Source organism: Opisthocomus hoazin, chromosome 21, assembly GCF_030867145.1.
Source record: "Opisthocomus hoazin isolate bOpiHoa1 chromosome 21, bOpiHoa1.hap1, whole genome shotgun sequence".
Classification (NCBI taxonomy): domain Eukaryota; kingdom Metazoa; phylum Chordata; class Aves; order Opisthocomiformes; family Opisthocomidae; genus Opisthocomus; species Opisthocomus hoazin.
Window position 1 is genome coordinate 10,033,855 of NC_134434.1, and position 20,184 is coordinate 10,054,038.

At 39.1% G+C, this 20,184-nt stretch overlaps 2 protein-coding genes across 16 annotated transcripts in view; one reads left to right on the forward strand and one right to left on the reverse strand.

Annotated features, from left to right (window-relative positions):
• The window catches only part of PECAM1 (platelet and endothelial cell adhesion molecule 1), a 42,495-nt gene extending 25,325 nt beyond the window's left edge, over positions 1-17,170 (reverse strand). For 6 of the 12 annotated variants that reach the window (XR_012766010.1, XM_075441000.1, XM_075440999.1 and 3 more), the window contains exons 1-7: positions 9,004-9,285; positions 8,837-8,863; positions 6,742-7,035; positions 5,495-5,794; positions 5,139-5,408; positions 4,503-4,763; positions 3,237-3,518 (exon numbers count right to left, since the gene is read on the reverse strand). Coding sequence is in view for 10 of the 12 variants with exons in the window: in XM_075441000.1 (XP_075297115.1) it covers positions 3,237-3,518; positions 4,503-4,763; positions 5,139-5,408; positions 5,495-5,794; positions 6,742-7,035; positions 8,837-8,863; positions 9,004-9,037 (1,468 nt within the window). In the remaining 2 variants the exon portion in view is untranslated. Of the gene's footprint in view, positions 1-3,236; positions 3,519-4,502; positions 4,764-5,138; positions 5,409-5,494; positions 5,795-6,741; positions 7,036-8,836; positions 8,864-9,003; positions 9,287-17,129 lie in introns of those variants that run through there. The other 6 variants (XR_012766009.1, XM_075440996.1, XM_075440997.1 and 3 more) reach the window with 3 other exon arrangements.
• Positions 1-20,184, forward strand: part of MILR1 (mast cell immunoglobulin like receptor 1) — a 34,344-nt gene that overhangs the window by 7,807 nt on the left and 6,353 nt on the right. For 2 of the 4 annotated variants that reach the window (XM_075441017.1, XM_075441014.1), the window contains exons 1-3: positions 18,590-18,664; positions 18,748-18,792; positions 19,618-19,905. In XM_075441017.1, coding sequence (XP_075297132.1) covers positions 18,631-18,664; positions 18,748-18,792; positions 19,618-19,905 — 367 coding nt within the window. In that variant the 5' untranslated portion in view covers positions 18,590-18,630. Of the gene's footprint in view, positions 1-17,719; positions 17,824-18,589; positions 18,665-18,747; positions 18,793-19,617; positions 19,906-20,184 lie in introns of those variants that run through there. The other 2 variants (XM_075441016.1, XM_075441015.1) reach the window with 2 other exon arrangements.

Genomic DNA, 20,184 nt, shown 5'->3' on the forward strand with positions numbered 1-20,184 from the left:
AAAATAATACACCCAGCAGTTCAATAGTGGTAATAATTATAGTTCAGTTTATGTAGCTATGCTTTCATAGCTATGTTGAGTTATGCTATTTTATGCTAACTATCAGCAGATAATGGATCAAATTTTTCAACAGCAGAAGCAAGTCCCAAATACTAATGGTTACAGAATATAGCAAACAATGAGAGAAATTAGTTTGCATTTAAACAGGTTGTAAGAATATGCATAGCCAAAATACAGTCTTTAGGTTTGCTGTTCAACAAATTAAGTATATTAGCATACACAGAGCTAGCATAGGAGTAGATGAGCATCAGCGCTTATAATTACATGGAGAAAAATGTATGTACATTCTGTGGTGCAAGACACATAGAATGTTAGTAACTTCACAAAATGTCTGGGATATGAAGCATCTGTTTAGCTAAAATCGCTGAACAAAATTTCTCTGGAAATATTATAAATGTGTTTGGGGCAGGGTCATGGATAATACAAGGCAGATGTAAAGGAGAAGTCATTAAGGCAACATTTGTACAGAAGCAGAAGGAGGAAACCAAATCTGACACAAAAAGACACTAGTCATGAAAGCTGTATTTGTATTAGATAGGAAGGAGGAAGCAGATTTAGATATAAGTGGGTTACTATGACAGACCCCATGAGAGAGAGGATTGCTCCACAAAACATAAGTCTTTTTTCAGATCTGGTACAGACAGTAAGGACAGAATACAGAGAATTTGAAGCTGACACCTCAGGAGTGGTGGACTGCAGAAGACTGGGTCACCAGGCTGAAAACTGTGACTTTCTATTCAGAACTTCCAAACAGTGCCGAAATATATCCTGAGCCACTGCTCTAACAGCTGGGACACACTAGTTCCAGCACAGAAATACCCACCTGTTAACGGACTAAGATTATGCTTTGTATTTGTTTATTTGTGACTTGTTATTTCAAATTACCTTGACTTTAAAATCTCACTGGATAAATCTCCTCAGTTTTATCATTCAGCTTCTCTCTATAGTTAGCAAAGCACAATCTGATGGAACTGATGAACTTAAGGTGCAGTCCTACTTCTACAGTCTAGGCAAATGCAAATATTGTATTAAAAGACCTGTTTCGGGGCTCAGAATGTGGAGAGCACATCCTTCAGCTGTGCACCAATCCAACTGACTCAGAAGAAACGCAACAATTCTGGACATACTTGTTCTAGTCATGTACAACTCAATGCCAAAACTCAGAGAGAAACTAGTGTGTTAACCACAAGCTTATCTTATTAACACCAGCACAGTTTGGGTTCAAGCCAGGACACAAAACTGAAAACTCCTTGGTAAAGAGAGATTCTCTCTTCAATGGGTCAGGAATAGACTTCTGCTCTTGTTCTGGACTACTTTGCTATAATCAGGTAAATCTAAAATACTGCTGATACATTCAAGAAAAGTAGCAAGGAGCCAAGTATATGGGTTAACATGGCTCTACAAGTGGATCCACCATCACCAACTCACTCACTTACAGTCCCAAAGAACTCTACTTTTTTTGTTTTTCAATAGCCGTATGCGGTTACTGTCTGGTCAAATGACATCAACACAGGTGCCAACAACATGCATAAGATACACAGCTCTACTTATTTTTTACTACATATTGCCGAACCGCCACCAAACTAGTCAAATTTTTTTACAACATCAGACTGACAAAACTGACCAACTCTGAACCAAGTAACACAGAGGTGACACTACTGAGCAGACAAACATTTTAAAGATGTTAAAGACAAATTATTATTTCCTTTAATAAATGGTCAATACCTACAATTAGTTGGTTCCTGCTGTAGATTAAGAATATTCTCACGTCCTCCAGAAGCAGCAGCCACAATCAATGCTTTATTTCCATTTGGGTAGGAGACTATTATTTCTGCTTACCTCATTCACTATTAAAGATGAACACCAAAAGACAGTATCTGTCAACGCGAACCCTGCAACTGTTGGGGACCTTCATCTAGTGCAGAAGGTTTCAGTATGCCTCCTCAAACAGCTACTCTGTTCTCTACAATTATTTATCTTAGATTTTCAAGTGAAATTCAAGGTACAATCCATATCTTGGGTACAGGATATCCAAGAAACTTCCTTAAGGCTTATAGCAAAACCTGTTGTTAATAAATAAGTTCTTTGAGCACAGAGGCAACTGATTGTGATAGGGACAGAAAATAACTAAATCGGGGACAGAATTTTCTTGAGCCAAACCTTTGAACCACGAGGATCTAAACCAGGAACTGTCACATGAAATCTCATCTGCTCTGACTGCTCCAAATCTACAGAAACACGGTATACTGGTTAAAAAATCCTACCGAGACAAGACGCTCCCTTACATGTGTAATGACAGAGAAAACCACACGCACATGTTTTAAGAGTTATCAGTCCTGACACCAGTGGCCTACTACAGAATTCTTTGCTTTGGTTTCTCTTCATATCTGCCAATAGCACACTTGCAAATCACAGCTTTTTCACTTATATTCCCTTTCTTGGAGCACTGCTAAGATTCCCAGCGTATATCAGACGTCATGCTTTATCCCGTGGACTTCCAATTCATCTTCTTTTTAAAGCTTCAACTACCATCTTCCCTTATCGGCAAAGGAATTTTCCCTTTCTACTTCACACGTATTTGTAGATCAGAGACTTTGCTCATATACAGTAACTCCTCATTGCTAATAAGGCATAATAATAGACTGACTTTCAGAGCTACTTAGCAACTAGAGCTTCTGGTGTGGAACATATGCTCAGTGCCTCTGAAAACTGCAACTAGTAACACAGGTATTTAGAGGGATTATTAAAAGTGTGGATTTACATCTTTTACCAGGAATCTAGCTAGCTCAATTATTTTAGTGAGGAAAATCATAGACTAACTCCAGTACCAGTATGTATACATTTCACCCAGTCCTATGAAAATCAAACATGAAGAAAAGGGATCTGGTCTTGAAAATTTTAATCATTAATTTTACTAAAACACCTTCTATATGATTTCAAGTCAGATTTGGTTTTAAAATTAAAATAAACTCAGTTGGAGGTAACTTCATTCGGATTGCTATCAGGATTTTTACTTCAGTGACAAATAGTTGGTAATACAGATCTCCAACTATTTTTGATTCAAGTGAGCAAAAATTTGTGAATATTTCACATCCATTTTGCTTAGTTCATCATTTGCAGCTACAGCTTCAAAAATCAAAATATTACATTAGACGAGAAGAATTAAACAGACTTACCTATTACTGTGATGTTCAGGATATTGCTAGTTTTTATTCCACTGGAGTGATTATTTCTAGCATCACATTTGTATCCACTTTTGTCATTTAGTGTAATATCTTCATCCAAGAACGTAGCATATGTGTCATTAATTACTGTTTTCTTAACTTCATTTCCTTTGTAGAATGTGAATATTATTGGTGGTGTTCCCATCACTGAACGACAGATTAACCGTAGAGGCTTCCCTAACACCACCTCCGGTAAACCACTGGCAACGGAAAGAGCTGGCTTGGATACTGGAGCTAAAAGGGGAAAAAAAGGAAAAATTGTTGCAAATTACACCACACAGGGCTGGAAGATACAATATTATTTAATAGAAAACATATAAGTACACAATATTCAGCTAGTTTGCACACACAGCCTATATTGGGCAGCTCTTCCTCATTGATAGAATAGAAGCAGGGGACGACTTAAACAAAACAAAAAGATAGATAATAAAACACATGTGCCTTAGAATAAAATGGCATAGACGGAGAATGTAAAGGAAAAACAAAAAAAGGATCAGTGACACAGCTGTTGATCATCCAAACTCCAGAACTAGCTCTGACCCAAGGAGTAAGTCTGTAGAGCAAAAATATACGCAAGTACCAGTGCATGCATTACCCGAGACAGATCCTGCAGCACCTAATCAGGGACCTCCGTTTCTGCAGCACAGTGAGTCACAACCCAGTCAATACCCCTTTACAGAGTTGAGAACCAACTGTGCTTGTTGCATGAGAGGGAAGTAAACTAGGGTTTTTACAATTAGTGTGCTGGTGAGGGGGTTGTATTGATAGCAAAAAACTTGGCTTTCTGGAGTAGAGCTCTCCTGATGACCTCTGGGTCTCACAGCTTTCTGCCTGGAGGGTCAGGGGGAGGGATTCAAGGCAGACACTGACAGAGTTTCAGATCAAACTGCTGCGTGAAAGGTTTGCAGAACATTCCCAGCTCCTGCGAACAGTAATGAATGAGAGTTTATTTGGCACCTAGCAGAATCAAGGGAACAGAAGGAAGACATACTAGGCCAGCCCTAGAGAAGTCTGACTTGATTAGGTCACAACAGGCCAAATCCTCTACAGCTAAAGATGACAAGCACACTCACAGAAAATAACATTGCAACAACTAACAGGCACCCAGATAGTTCATGGACAAGTGCTTGATTCTGTAAACAGATGTGTTTATTTATAAGCTTATGGTTTTATTTTTTTCCCCCCATCATTTGGTTCTAAGCCTCTGTATCAACTTACCATAAACTTTTATCCTTACAGGTTTGCTCTCCTTGACTATTCCTTTTACTTCAGCTTTACAGATATAGGATCCAGTATCGTTCACATTAACTCTCATTGTTAAGTTTCTAGAATTTTTCAACCAGATGTCTCCATTTGAATTTTTCCGTAATATAGAGAAGTTAGCTTTCCGAAAACCACTAATGCTGCAACTCAAGGTTAATTCTTTATTTTCATCCACCGTACTCATAGAAGCAGATAATACTGGCTTGGGGAATAACTCTGCAAGATAAAAAGAGAATTAATTCATTCAAATTGAGCCTAAAAGCATATGACTACCTATCCCAAAGTACACAGAATGAAGGACATACTGAAAATTTACAATCAGGGAAAAAAACCAATCATGATTTTTTTAATAACAGAAATTTAGCAATCACGTGAAACCAATTCTCATATTTGTCATTTGAAAGTATTATTTTAGTTGGAAAGTATTAGTGGCAGACAAAAATCAGAAACCGAAATCTAAATCTAAAAAGCCTTTAAGAAAGCGAAAATTTACAGTTAGATCCAGAGGTTACACTTGGATCTCAAGTTCTACCAAATTTAAATTTAAATATCAATCCTTTGAGTAAAATCTAAGATGAACAGAGGACTTACCTGACACAACAACATTCAGTTTGGTGGTTTTGGATGCTCTCCCTTGTTCCACCTTACACAGGTATTCACCACTGTCCTCTAGAGTAGCTATTGCAGAGTATTTCAAAAGTTTTTCATCTCGTACACTCTTCAGTATTGTTTTGTTTTTCTGAAGTATGATTTCAATGCCACGCATTCGGGCTACCACAGTTGAGCATTCAAATTGTATTCTGTCTCCTTCCGTAATATTACTGGACGGCTTGGTGTTCAGAGTAGGCTTTATAAATGGTTCTGCAAGAGAATATATATAAACTCATGACCCAACTTTTTAATTACAGCAAGCAAAGAAATGTAAGAAGAAAAGCTAAGCAACTTACCCCTGACTGTAACAAGTGTTTTGTTGCTGTGTTCTGAGCTTTCAAATTTGAGTTTTACATTTCTCCTACCATAACAATCAAATTGTAAAATATTATCTCCCTCTTCAACAGAAAATTCCACTACAGAAAAATTTCTGTATGGTTCAAATACATGTTTTTCTTTAGGTGTTGAATTCATCTTTATCTTCCGGAAAAAGAAATACAAAGGAGGTACTTCTTCTGGCAGCTCACAGCGTAATTTCACAACTTCACCCTCTAAAACTTCTTTTTTCTCAGCAGTCAGGATTGGCTTGGTCATTCCTTAGAACAGAAAACAAGAAAATAAATAGAACATTGCATAGTCCTGAAATAAACACTATCTCCAATGACTATGGTAGTGATTCATGCTAATGAACGTATACAAATAATTTGCAAGGACTGAGTTTTTGAAGATGCTTCCTTTGATGTGTGGGTGCATGCCAAGGCACCTTCAGCAGAACAAAATGTCCGTTGAGAGGGTAATACATTCTTGATGCAATGTGCGAAGTATGACACTTGCTGTTTTGAAGGTGTCTCCTATTGCCACTGAGAAATGAGGAAGTGAAGAAACTAAATGCCGTCCCAACTTCTGTACCTAGAGGTGCAGGCCACTGCACAAATATTACAGGCCCTGCGTAACCCTGTAACTATTTAATGCTGAACAAATTCTTTCCAGGTTGCTTTTCCAAGGGGAAAAATGTCACCTGCAGTCAATAACACGTGGCTAGAAAGAGTATAGATGGAGGTGGCCCCTGTTCGCATAAGAGATAAAAGAACAAGACTGATATAAGATTGTCTAAAAAAGTAGTCCACAGTTGATACTAGCTTTGGCAACGGCTGTCACAAGTTGAGAATCTCTATACATTATTTCCAGTTTTTCCAGTAATCTACCTGCCTCCTATCATGTTTATGATCTATAGACACAAGCTTTCACAAATAATACTTTCTCTACTCTAAGGAACAGAGGCTTGGGACAGAGGGGATGGTGGCACAGGAGGCGCAGATTGTATTCCTGACTGTCACTGATCTGCCATGTAAGCCTTGGGATTGTGATTTCATTTCTGTGCCTTAACATTAGGATTTAGTACTCAAGTCTTGTAAAGCACTGTGATGTCTATGGATAAAAACACTTTGCAAGATATTCTGTTTAGCACTGACTATTATTACTTCCCCTGGAAGGTTTTTCTTTTTGTATTTTAGAAAACTGCTGTTATTGAAGGAATACTCACCCGTTACCCAAACATGTAAGGAGTTACTAGACTTTGTCTTTCCGCCTGCTTCCACAGTACATTCATAATCTCCTGTATCTGAAGATCTAGCCATAGATACTTCATATTGTGCATCTCCTTTGTCTGATACAGTCATGAACACAAGCTTGCCATCTTTAAAAATTGTAAAATTATGCTTCAGCTGGAAATCAGTACTCTTGCTAATATCAGCATGGCAGACAATTGACATAGGATCTCCATTCCTTACTTGAACAGATGGCTGAACGTTGATTTCAACGGTGTTGAAAGTAAAAACTGACAGAAAAAATAAAAAAGAAAGTTATATTTATTTTCAATTAGTCCAACATAATACTATTACCTCAAACTGCTATATTTTCATCACAAAAATTAATTCATTGTACCCTAGTAGCAGGTGTTACAATTTTTGTGGTCAGATCTCACAGATGTTGACAGTGATAATAGCTTTACCTTCCACTGCACAGATACACTAGAGGCAACTACTGACTGTCACAGCACACACTGCCTATCTGCTCAGTCTTTGCCTTGGAGGACTGAAAGTATCATTGATTTCGCCATACTAATGGCCAAATTCCCTAGAAGACACAAAGGACTCAAATAGGTTTGCAGCTACTTCTTGGTTTTCCTTATTTCTTATGGTTTGTTGTCTTCAACGCAGGAGATCTAAGAGGTGAACAAAATTTTGTATTTATACTTGTCTGAATAAACTGAAAAAATACAGTAAAACCCTGCTTAGAGTTGTATTAAACCCCAAGCCAATTCATCACCAATTAGCAGAAATCCCTGGAGTTACCCCAGTGCTTTTTATCTGAAAGTAAGGTTAGGGTTATATCATTCAGGAAATTCCATTTTAAACGTGTCACTCACAAGCTTGGGATAATCTTAAAGAAGATATTTGGGTTCCAGTTCTGCAAGCAAACATGTACATGCCTAATTCTACATTGTTGGCAGTCCAGTAATCATACTCTAAAGAGACCTTAGCAATCATACCCTGATTAATTCAAATACAGAATCATATGCAGAAGCAACACTTGTAATTAATTTGGAATTTAGATATGTTAGTCCCTGAAGAAATATACAGAATACAATATTCCTATTAAAAAATTATAAGCACCTTAAGAAATAAAGACTATAATAGCATTAATACATTTATAGTGTTTCTGTGTTTATAATCACAGCAATGATAAATAATTTGTAGCTTAAAATTTTATAATTACTAGAATCCTGGTATAATTAATCTTGTTATTCACATAGCTAGATGAACAAGTATAGAGAAAGATTTACGAGTTCATTCACTTTTCGTTCCTTTAGAACTTACATCCTTTGAGTATGGCCATTTCAACCAGGATTTGTATTAGAAATTTGCTACTAGAACAGGAAAACTTTCCTGCATCTGAAGAAGTCCCTTGCCATATACACGTACCAGTCATTTATAAATTGTCCTTGCTAGAGAGAGCTTTGGGCATAAAACCAATGCAAAAATTGTAAATTCTTTTGCATGTGAATAGACTACATGACAACAAGAAGTAAACGTTTCTTCCTACTGATGGGAAAAAGGAAGTATGCGGAGTGTACGTGCTGGAAGTCAGCAAGATGATAATGTAAAAAGTAAATGCATTCCTTTCGGAATGCAAGTTCTGTACTCTGCTCAGACGTGATCTTTTCTTTTGCCAGAAAAAGAGCAAAAGAGAGTGCCCTTAACTCATATTCTGTAATTTTATCTTACCTCCTTGCTTGAGAGGGTTTTTTAAAGACCAAAACAAAACACTAGTAATTAAATTTCCTCTCCCACCTATTCTCTTGTATACCTCAGTAAAGCAAACTACGAAAAATTTCACCAAAACATTTATTAAAGTATTTAACATTTATTAAAGTATGAGCAGCACATCTCTCATTTAAACACTATACCAAGAGACACCACCAAGTAATACCTTTTTTTTTTACATGTCCAGATTTCATACTGAGCTGTAGTACAGCAAATCCAGATAAGATCCATTATGAATACACACCAGCAACTGAGGAATTAGTTAAATTACTAATTTTAAATTTGTATGTGAAAAAAACTATCATTGCCTACCTCTCTCCTGAGTGTAAAATTCCGAACCTGGAAAAAAAAGAAAAGAAATGTTATTTTCAAAGCTTACAGATTGAGACACAATAACGGGAAAGAGTAAAAAGCACCAACAAATCCCAAATAAACCAGAAACACATGTAGCCACCCAGATACTTAGTTCTCAAACTTACACTGCAAGAAAATCACCAGAAGAGCAAGATACATCTCGTTTCTGAAGAACAGATACTTAATTCCAAAATAAAACACTATTCATCATCAGAGGTGATACCTCCAGGTACCAAAAAACCGGTTATGTTGTTTTTCTGTTGCTGTTTTATGGAAACAGACAAAATTTTGCCATTAAAATTTGTAAGTTTTCCCAGACCTTCAACAGAAACTGGCTAGATCAAGTAATAGTTCCCATTACTGGAAACTGGAAATGGCAAACAATGAGAATCTATCTGCTGCTCACAGGCAGATTACTGTTCAGGAAGTGACTGGACTTTTCCTGAGGGCGCCACCAAATGCATTTGCTTTGTTTAATTTCTTAAGGTGTATTAAAAAAACAAGAAGTTCCAATGACATTTATCCTGCAGTTCCTGTCAATACGGGTATTTTTAAGTCACAATTAACCATTTATGAACACAAATTACCTTCACTATTTGACCTCAGCAGATCCTTGAGCAAATATTTCCCTTCAACCTGACATGGAGAACTCTTTCAGAGAATACATGTATATAATTCTTCATTTTTCCACTTTACCTCCATTTCTAGGTCTCTCATCTTTGCTGTGGCAAAGAACAGCTTTACTGTAGGGTGCACAATAAACTCAAATTATCTTAAATAGCCTAGCTACTGTTGTGCTAGACTAGAATATTGACAGGTGGACCTCTCATACTACCATCATATATCATATATCAAAATGACAGAACTGCACAAGATGCTATTTTATGTAGTTAGGACAGTGCAAAATATACACAGTCATGAAATTTAACCCCCACAAGAAAAGAATCCGTTGGAGTTCCATTTTTCAGCAGAAATCTGAAGCAGCACTGGCACAATCTGAAACAGAGAATACTCTGAAGCAAGAGTTAAATCTGCTAGTAGCTTGACACTGCTTGAATTTGGGCATACCTGAGAGATCTGCTGACCTTTTCTGTGTTGTTTCATTTTTTGCAGTGGTATAAGTAGCATGACAATACAACAGATAACCTGAAATCAGGGATGTTTAATTCTGCATGCAGAAGACAAAGCAGAAATTGAGGAAATGTGATCAGAGGAGGAGAAAAAGTTGCAAAACATTCTACTTCAGCATTTTGCCCTCAGTTTCCACTGGTGTAAATGTCCGCCTGAGATACAGTAAGGAACTGATGTAAAGTTCAGAATACTTGAATCACTCGACTTCCTTTAACAAAATGGAGGGTTTTTTTCTGATTATGGAAAAAAGCATCAAGAAAGTAAAAAGCCTAAAGAAAGACTAAATACAAGTAAATCAGTAGCCATCAGCTTTGATTTAGGTGGAATTGTTCTGAAGAAGACTAGTTGTGAAGTAAAACATAACGATTATCCAGTATCTCATTACCATGACCAGTTTCTTAATATTCAAGTGGGGAGGGGATGGGACAGATGGACAGAACAAGGAAAGAAAGAGGATTACAGAGATACCGTCCTGACCCTATCTCTCGTGTTCTACTTTTCTTACTTTGGTACTATCATTTTTTTGTATGAATGTGCTTTTAGTCTTAAATAATTTGACAATGCAGAACTGGCAGGTTTAATCACCAAATTAATTTTTCCAGAAAAAAATTACTCTGTAACTTCCAGGAATTCAGTGTTCAATACCTTTCAGTTGTTCAGAATATTCCTTTCTCGGCCTATCAGTCCACTTTTAAGTCAGACCTAAGTCACTCCACTTCATCCCTAACACCGACTCAGTCTATACACTTGATAAAGCCAGTTGAAATCATGCCCTTCAAAAAGTGTTTCTCAAGTTGTGTGTCCCAGAACTCCCTAAGTAGTGGTTTAGTTATTCTTGAATATCGAGTGCTCAACTCTTAATCCCTCAGTTTCTTTACTTCGTAGACAGAGTCAATGCTTTCCTTTGCTTCCAGTGACATTTTCCAGGCTTGTTAAAAAACTGCTTAAAATAATACTAAACACATTCATAGAAGTCCATAAATGAGGCATACAGTTCTCATACGCTTCACTGTTTATATGTAACCCTTCTTTTTGTTCTCCTGGGTTCAATGAAAACTTTTTTTTTTCCCAAAAAACAATAGTGTAAAGCTATAAGTTTACTTTAATGCTTGTATTACACACGTAATCATGGTATTTTGCAAAAGGAAACAGGAGGGAAACACTCATCTGTTTAACAATGTATCAGCAATATGAATAAGCATCTACCTAGCTGTTTTGCTGGGAGGGAGTACAGAATGGCACAATAGTCATGGCAGTTAATGGTTGAGAAGTAAGATGGTTAACTAGCAATAGTTAACAAAGTCCTGCTTAATCCAGTCTGTTTGAAATACACCACCACCAAAAGACTGATGGTTTGGCTGGTTGCCAACAACAGTCTTCAGAGCCAGGTAGAGAAGGAGGATGCACGGCAGGTGGAGAACAAAGGTAGACCAACTTTTGCTATTGATAACAAAAACTAGGAAGTAAGGAGATTACCCCCTTTCCCCATAAAAGAATTCAGCAGGACATACAAAGCTCAGCAAAACCACACCAGTCTTCCCCACGGAGGGGAAAGGGCTCTCCTCTTAGCCACAGCAATGTAAGGAGAAAGTGAGTGCGGGCCAATATCCTTCAGAGTGAGCCAATGAGGTTCAGTTTGGAACTGGGCTCGTTTCACACTGAGGTGAAAAGGCCAGCTTTTAGGATGAACTAAGGTCAGGGGTAAGGTTTAATGGTGCCAAAACCCGAGGCCATTGTGAGATGTCACTCCCAAGTAAAGGATGTTCCATAAGATCTCACAGGTCAATTAGACTGTCATACTCTTGATAAATCCTCAACATTGCCCTGCAGAAGAAAATCTAGCTGGTATTGACCAAAATCCAAGAAGTAAATTAAACTGCAGGAATTTCAGCCGAAATATCACAAAACTTAGCAGAAAAACATTTCAAATGCAAAAGAATGGCCTGAGACCACCTTCCATTGTTAAAACTGGAAATCAGATTGACTTGAAAAAATTAAACTTGAAAATACCTTCTGCCAGTAATACAGCTGCATGTTTTCCTAACAGTCATCTTGTTATAATCGCTCAAGATATGTTTTTCTGAAATCTGTAAGATCAGACAAAGTTATTCTAATATACATCATATAAACAACTACTCAGTCTGTATTATATTTCTGGGAAAAGTAGGATTGACCTCGGAAATGCAACACACCTTCTGAAGCAGACAGAACAGTCATTATAATCTGACACAAGGCCCTTTGAAACCTATGGGCATCATTACATTTAATCTACTGCCCAACGAATCAGATCCTTCAACATTAAAGCAGTGTTCATCTAGGAATTCACGATCCCTGTTTCTGCTGGCTGGGTCCCCCACTGCTTGCTTTCATATGACATTTCCCGAAAAATATCAGTTTCTGTCATCTGATCAAAGCTTTGCCTAAATTCAGAGGCAAAGCCTATTTTCCTAACTAGGGGCAAGCTGCTGAATAAGATTTTCAAATTTTTCCCTCTGCAATGACAGTATTTTCAGCCAGTCCCTTATGACAGGAAAGGGAGCTAGGAGTTCACACCACATTTTGGCTGTTTGTTTTCATTTGCTCTCCAGCTGGCTGGCACGAGAAGAGCACACCGCAGGGCCGATCTTTAGGGCTGACATCTTACTTCCTCACACAGCACACGCCGATTCCAGCAATCTTCTGGGGCCCCTGAACTTTGTCTCCTGGTCTCAAATGTGCAGTGCCTGATGGGAGTTTCACTTTCTTCAGAAAAGATGAAGTCTCTACATGTGTTGCCTCCCAGATCTATCTCACTGATTTACTGACAAAACATTTCTCTTAACACAGCATTCTGGGGTCATCAAATCTTTCCCCTGATAATGCAGGCTGATTTTAAAAACAGTTAATTGCTACAGTGATGTATTTATAAATGTCTGTGATGTTCTAAATTTTATTTTAAAATCTATAAAAATTCAGAGATCTGTGTCCATCTATGCTGAAGTCAACACAAGCTTTCCAGTAACTCAATCAAGCACAGAAAAGCAGCTCTGATTTCTAACACCCCAATCCCTGACGTGCATAATCATTCAACCGTTTTGGTTCCTTGCAGCTGTGAACTATTTTGCTTAACTATCACTTCCTGTTTCAGTATGCTCACAGATAACAGAATTCTAACAAACGTTGCTGTTTTCACAAGTCTAGATAAATCACGGGGAACTGGGAATGAACTGAGCTTGTTCTACGTATATCTTGAGGGTATATTGTCTTCTCCTGAATGTGGGACATTTGCATCATTTGTGTTTATTTTAAAAATGTCTCTTTATACATCCCTGGAGAATAATTTAAAAAAATTAATTTTATACCCGAATTTGAGTATTTACAAAGAATATTAAAGAAAAGAACTTTGTTTTTTTCAGAAGTCTAGAAGTTTCATAATTTACAGAAACTTCAAACTGCCAAAAGTTTGTGCTTCTCAGAATAAATTGCATTTCACAATGGCACCATCTACTGGGAGATGACCACGTAGTGAAGCACGCGCTGGTTCCCTCCCTTCTCTCTTCTGCAATTAGACCTATGATTACTGATGTCCAACGCCTCCTCCAAATGGCAATATAAATTAGATCCAGAAAAGTAGCTGAAGGAAGCAGGAAGCTGATAATGAGAGAATATCATTGAAGCTTCCACGCTGAAATTTTTCTTTTGAATACAACAGGACGTAATTATTACTATTTGGCTTTATGCTTCCTTACTGAGGAATCTGAAGTCTTGACTTGTATTTCACGTAGCACACACTTCCATGTACCACAGAAATTCATTCAGACAGGAGAGAAATTCTTTCTTTCAGAGGTGTGAAATCTATTTGTTGATTTACATTATGATCGTGATACCACTTCTCAAACTTGCTCTGCTCCAGTAGTGTGTGTAGCTGACTGATTCTACACCTTGCAGATATTTTTAATCGCTGTCTTCTACTGGGATAACAAGTTCCCCAGATTAGAAACAGACATCACAGACTGTGGCACTATCACACAGTGTCCTGATCTGGCAACATTCCAGAATTTGCACCTCTGTTGCTTAACATCCACCATTTCTGGATGCAGGAGAGAAACAGCCTGGAGCTCTGCAGTAATATTCATCGCAGAGTATGGACAATGCTAGAGGAAAGGTCAGAACCTTATGGCTGGAGAGGGAATTAATTCTGGAAATATTTTTCCTTCTCTGTACATTCCCATTGTTTTGGCACTGCTTGAGACAATTCTCCAAGCACTATTGCACTTCAGTTTCACAGATAAAATTCAGCTGGTAGTCACTCAACATGCTGATCCAAGTTGACAAAAAATCTTTCAGCAGACTTTACACAAACCAAGAGGAAGAATTAATCTGCTTCCTGACCTGCAGCAGGTGTCTACACACAGCCATTGCTGCTACTGATAACTTCTGATTAGGATGCACAAAGGGGCAGGTACACCTCAGACTACACAAACAGAGGTTTGAAAAGGGCTGAAAAACAGACATAAGGTTGGGTTTGGGGTTTTTTTCAACACTTTTTTCATTCAATGCATTATTTAAAGTTAAAAAAAAATGTTACTTTTTGCCAGAGGTTCGGAAGCAGAAAAAGTTAAAATTGCATGTATGAGTTTATAAAGAGGGGTGATTAAGAGCATACTCTGTCTTTTTCAACCTGAGTTTCTCACAGCAATTCCTTAACACATTTGTCTGGAACACTTTACAGTGACGTCCAAATTTATCCCAAGAGAAATACATTAGTAACCTCAGACTTTGGTGTCTCCTCAAAATTTTCCTTTTTCAGGGGGAAAGGGAGAGGGGGCAGAAAAGAACTACCATTTGAAAATACTTTATCTCCGGGGGCTTTGGGAGCTATTAAGTTCATCAAATTGGGTACCCAAAACTTCCTTTCACATGCTGACACGTTCCTTGCAATTTGCAGTCCATTGAAAACCACTGAGTACATGTAAAATCTCATTCAGAACCTGAGGACCACTGCAAGACATTTGAAGATATCTTAAATATGCACATAGAAAAGATCCTTTCCTCCTCTACTCTTACTTGTCCTCTAGAAAACTACTCTTCTCGCAATCAAATACCAAGCAGATAAAATAAGCATCAGACTTGCTACCACAGCCATTTTGAGTAGGAGCATAAAAATATGGTATTTCATGATGATCTAGCCATATCAGTAAAACCTTTTTGCAGACAAAACAAAAGCGCTTAATTTAATTCATCACCAGACATAACTGTCAGAACATGGTGATTCCTAGCAAACCTGCTGCAGACATTTACTGTAGCAGACGCTCTTCCGTAATGGAGGACATCTCAGGATGAGAAACTGCCACTGGGAATAACTTTAATAATTCTGCTGAAACATGCACATTTCCCTGGAAGCCTACGATAGGATAGATATGGTGTGAAGTCTTCACAGCCTTACTGCAGAATGCTCTCTCACACTATTTTCATTCTCAAGTCAAAGAACTGACCTTGTGAATGAAAGCTCAGTTTGGCTTTTATTCTCTTTCCACTTGCTTGCCTGGGGCAGAACACTGTCACAGCACCAAGTGATACACATCTCCCCTTCAGACTTTCTAACTTTCTTGTTTTGGCTGGATGAGCTCTGTTCATTACTTTTTGTCAAACTTATTCAGTTCTTCCTACATATAGAACCACATTAATTGCAGACAGAAAACTTGTAAATCTAATAAAAAGGGAACTCCAAGCTTGCACAATATCTCATTGATGCTATAGAACTCTACATATACGTGCTGAACTAATCAACATGATATCAATCCAATGACATTAGCCAACTCCGCCGGAAGAACAATGAACATGGAAGTAAACTTTGTTTACTACTCTCCAGAACACTCTCCAAGACACTAACGAGCTAGCTAGTATTCAAAGTTAAAGCTGGTATTCAAAACCTCACAGAAAGGTAATGTCAAGGGCTAATTTTGCCTTTTTTCCCTGTTTCCTGTTGACAATATGGCCAACTGGATGCATATGGACAACACGGATGTTGCTCTCCTTGCTGAAGGGCAAAGTAAGAGAGTAACATTTTGTCTTGTAGTAATACTACGGAATTTAACAAAGCTCATTCTCTTTAATTTTGGGACACTTCCAGCACTTGTAGACAATTACTGCCCTAAAACCTTCTACAAAGCTGCCATAAACATGCTATCCACCTTCAGAACTGTTGAATACTCATCACAGTTACATTCACATAAACCAGCAAAAATTAAAAGAGTAGTGCTTAGGTATAATAATGCATCATCGGGACCCACAACTCCCAGGAGCACACACAGTCTGTTGGATTATGCTTTAACAAAATTCTACTACATCCAGCCCTTCCTTGCCCTATAGGACTGAGTAATCAACAAAATTCTTCTGGAAGCTTCTTTATATCAACCTAAATTAATCATTCACGTTATGAACTTCATCTGAAGTCCCATTTTCTAACCAGTATATGCTATTACTCCCCTGGTAGTAATCTAACAGTTGCAGTCTGGCTTTTATACAAACTTCATCAGTATGCCTCAGCTAACAAATCCTGTCATAATGGTTCAAAAATCTTTTTACATAGGAAGTGTCTCTATTAATGATTTGCAAAGCAATTTTAAGAGTTCAAAAGTAAACAGATACTTGAGCAGATGAAACAGCTAGGCACAAGTACTGGATACTTAAATGAAATACAGTTCTTCCCCGCGATCCTGCACATATAGTTGAGGTGAATGGGATGTGTCAAAGAAAACATATTCCTTCCTATTGCAGCCCTAAACCCAAATTTAAGGGAAAACAATCACAACGGACAAAACCAAACCCAGACCAAACACCGAGGACACAGATGCACCGAACTACGGGACAAGGCCAAGGAGGGAGCGGGGCTGCCTGGCAGAGTCCAAGGCAGCCGGGGAAGGCACGGGCACACCGCCCCCCCCCCTCCGCCGTGCGGGCCCAGCACCCGGCCGCCCCCCGCACCCCTGCCGCGGGTCCCGAGGGAGCCGGGCGCGCTCCTCGCACGCGCGCCACCCGCAGCTGCTGCGCACGCGCGGCCCCGCCGACGACCCCGCCTCGCTTTTCTAGAAGGCGTCGGCAAATTCACACCGCACAATAATTATTCGCCATTACGCACAAACACACAAAATGAATCAGCTTCTTAGGAAGGGTGAAGCGCTCGGTTCCGGGTGAGGAACAGCAGCCGGCTCCTCAGAGGCCTCACAGCGCTGCCGCCGGCGCGTTAACAGCTGCGCGCGCTCCCCGCAGACAGCCGCCCCCCTCCCGCCTTCCCGCGCCTGAGGGAAGGGCGGGGGCCGGGCCCGGCGCCGTCAACCGGCCGGGCCGCAGCCCCTCAGCGGGCTCCCGCGCACGGGAGCGGACACAGCGCGCCCCTCGCAGCCTTCCCCACCTCCATCAGCTGGCTGCCAGCGGCTGCAGGGTTTTTTTGTGGTTTTCTGACAAAGAACAGGCTCCCAGAACAGGAAAACGCACAAACGCCCCCAGTTCTTCTGACAGCTGCATTTTTATACGCGCTTCCTGACAGCTGCAAAAGAACATTCCAGTTTTGTGGTTAGTTGTCAGCATTTCCACATAAGAAACATTTGAGAGGGCAGGGTGGAGATCGTCTGAAAAGAAACCAACCAAACAAACCAAGGAGGAAGGAAGTTGCACACAAAATACTGTGAGGAAACTTTGCAATGCTGCAACAGGCCAGGCTTGGGGAAGGGTTTTGTATTACACAGAAGAGAACAGACTGGGTTGGGCCTTGGTACCTTCAGAAACTGGAGACAAATAAGGCGAGGATCACAACAACACTTTTAAGGCATTCTGTAAGTAGTTACTTGTTCACATACAACAGGGCGTAGCGTTCTTCAGAAGGCATTGCTAAAGATTACATTTACTTTACCCAGAGGATGACAAATGAAGAACATCTACTTGCTGTAATTATGTAGCTTTGTATTACTGATTAGACAATCAAATTAGTCATCAAATTAATTCCTGCAGTGGTGTTGAACGCAAGTTCATGATGAGATTTGCACCTTTTAGTACAAGCTTGTACTTCCTCACAGCTTAATATTTGAAGTTTGACAAAAATATTTCCCTAACAAGCTGGCTGGCTATAAATATTTATTAGCATCTTACAACTTCTATAGATTTGATTTTTTTGGACTTTTTTTAGAAAATTACATTGCTGCTAAAAAAAACCCAATCCCACGTACTCCCTTAGTCTCAGCCATATGATCACTTGCATTATCTCTAGCAAACGTGTGGCTGTTTGATCTGAACCAGTGATCTCATTCCCCATAAGAACACTGCAGGAAAAATTACGTGGCAGCACGGTTCTACCACACAGCTCTCTTGCATGGAAAAGTCCTGATTATGTCAGCTACATCTTAGAACAACTGTCCGTCACATTTAGTTGTATTCCAAACTGCTGTTCCTCACTCTACAGCTTCTTCTTCTGCCCACTACTCTGTCTGCCATAGGCTAAATGTAAGCGGAATACGACAAAAGCCTTTACACATCAGGGAAGATCAACACTGTTTCCATATTTAGGACTTCCTCAAGCCCTAGAGCCCCTCCTCAAAGATCTCCTTAGTGCAACTCCACTGGCTGTCTTGCTCAGAATCAAGAAAATGTTTTTTCTCACAATTCTGCTGTTTTCCTACCGTAAGCCAAGGACATACTTCTTACAAATTTTTCTGAACAAGAACCATTGTTTCTTGTCTGAAAGCTTTCTTTTCTTCTCTTAGTTCAAATGTCTCAGCAGATTCAGAAAACTACTGCAAACGGCAAAGGTAGGTTCTCTTTTTTTCATCTTGGAATATGTCCTGAAATCAACTGTTAGCAAAAAAATAGGGGAGGGATTTAAAAATGCTCAAAACCTTCATGTGACATTAAATAATTTGCCCCATCTGTGCAGTGAGGCAGTATACAAGTTTCTATACATATACAAAGTTAACTGTATCTTCGCTGACTTGTACGTAGTCAAAATTGCTTTGTTAAAACATATTTTTTCCCCTCTAGAAGTGTCATAATTTATCTTATTCATTACTAGCTTATTACTATTTTCTATGAAAAGACATTACAAGTTTTTATTACAAATTTAATTGATTATAAAAGCAAACTAATTCAATAGACCATCAAGGGTCCTGCTGCTACTATTTAAAATTTTGTTGAGTCTACTTACACAAGGTTAATTCTGCCTGTTTACATATGGCCACAAATAAAATACTGCTTTTACTTGCAAGTTCACATGCTACATCTCAACTACCATGTAAGGCTACTTTCTCCTACAATTAACACCCCACAATGTTTATCTTTTATACTTCTATTATTTTCATTGCTGCTGTAGTTCAAAAGTGGTTCATCTGGATACATGTGTTGGCTCTGTGTGTATATGCTCTCTTTGGTATGAAGACATGCATTTTTCATCAAGTGTCTGAGGCTGCATACTGATTTTGAAAAATACAAAGTTGCATTCCCCACTACCAGAGATGGAAAAAATATAACCCCCTATTTCAACAGAAATAAGCGTAGCCTAGTCGTCAACATTTTGGGAAAAATCTGAGTTTCTTGCATGATAGGTGCATTGAACTCACTCCGAAGTTTATTCTTTCCAGAGATGCTGTCCAATCCCAAGCTCATACCTGTTCAGGGGACTTTGAATGTAGTGATGAACCAGAACGTGACCCTCTCCTGCCACTCAGACTCTGGATCTCCACCTGTCAGATACACCTTGTTTAAACGTGGTCGGAAGGTATCCATTTTAAATAGGCCAGACTTGACCCCCAGTTTGTTTAATTTGACGATCAACTCTGCTGATGATATGGGTGAATACAAATGCAAAGCTGAGAATAACATCTCCAGTCGTGGAAAATACAGCAACAGTCTCAACTTCACCCTTATAGGTATGTCTCGTTGTACAGCTTCTCAGCACATTTTATTTTAGGGGCGCACAGCCATGCACTGTCTGACGCAATGGATCTGCAGTAGCAGGATTCAGGGTTTTGTTTGCAGCAGGTACTATTTTGGACTGCGGTGTGCGCCTGCCTTGATTGCGGAGCTGAACTTTACTGCAAACAGCTATTATTTCCTCGGGAGCTGGCAGTGCTGTTCTGATCTGGCTCACTGAGCCCTCCATCCTTGATGCCCATCTCATTTGCCAATGCTGCCGCTTAACTCCTGAG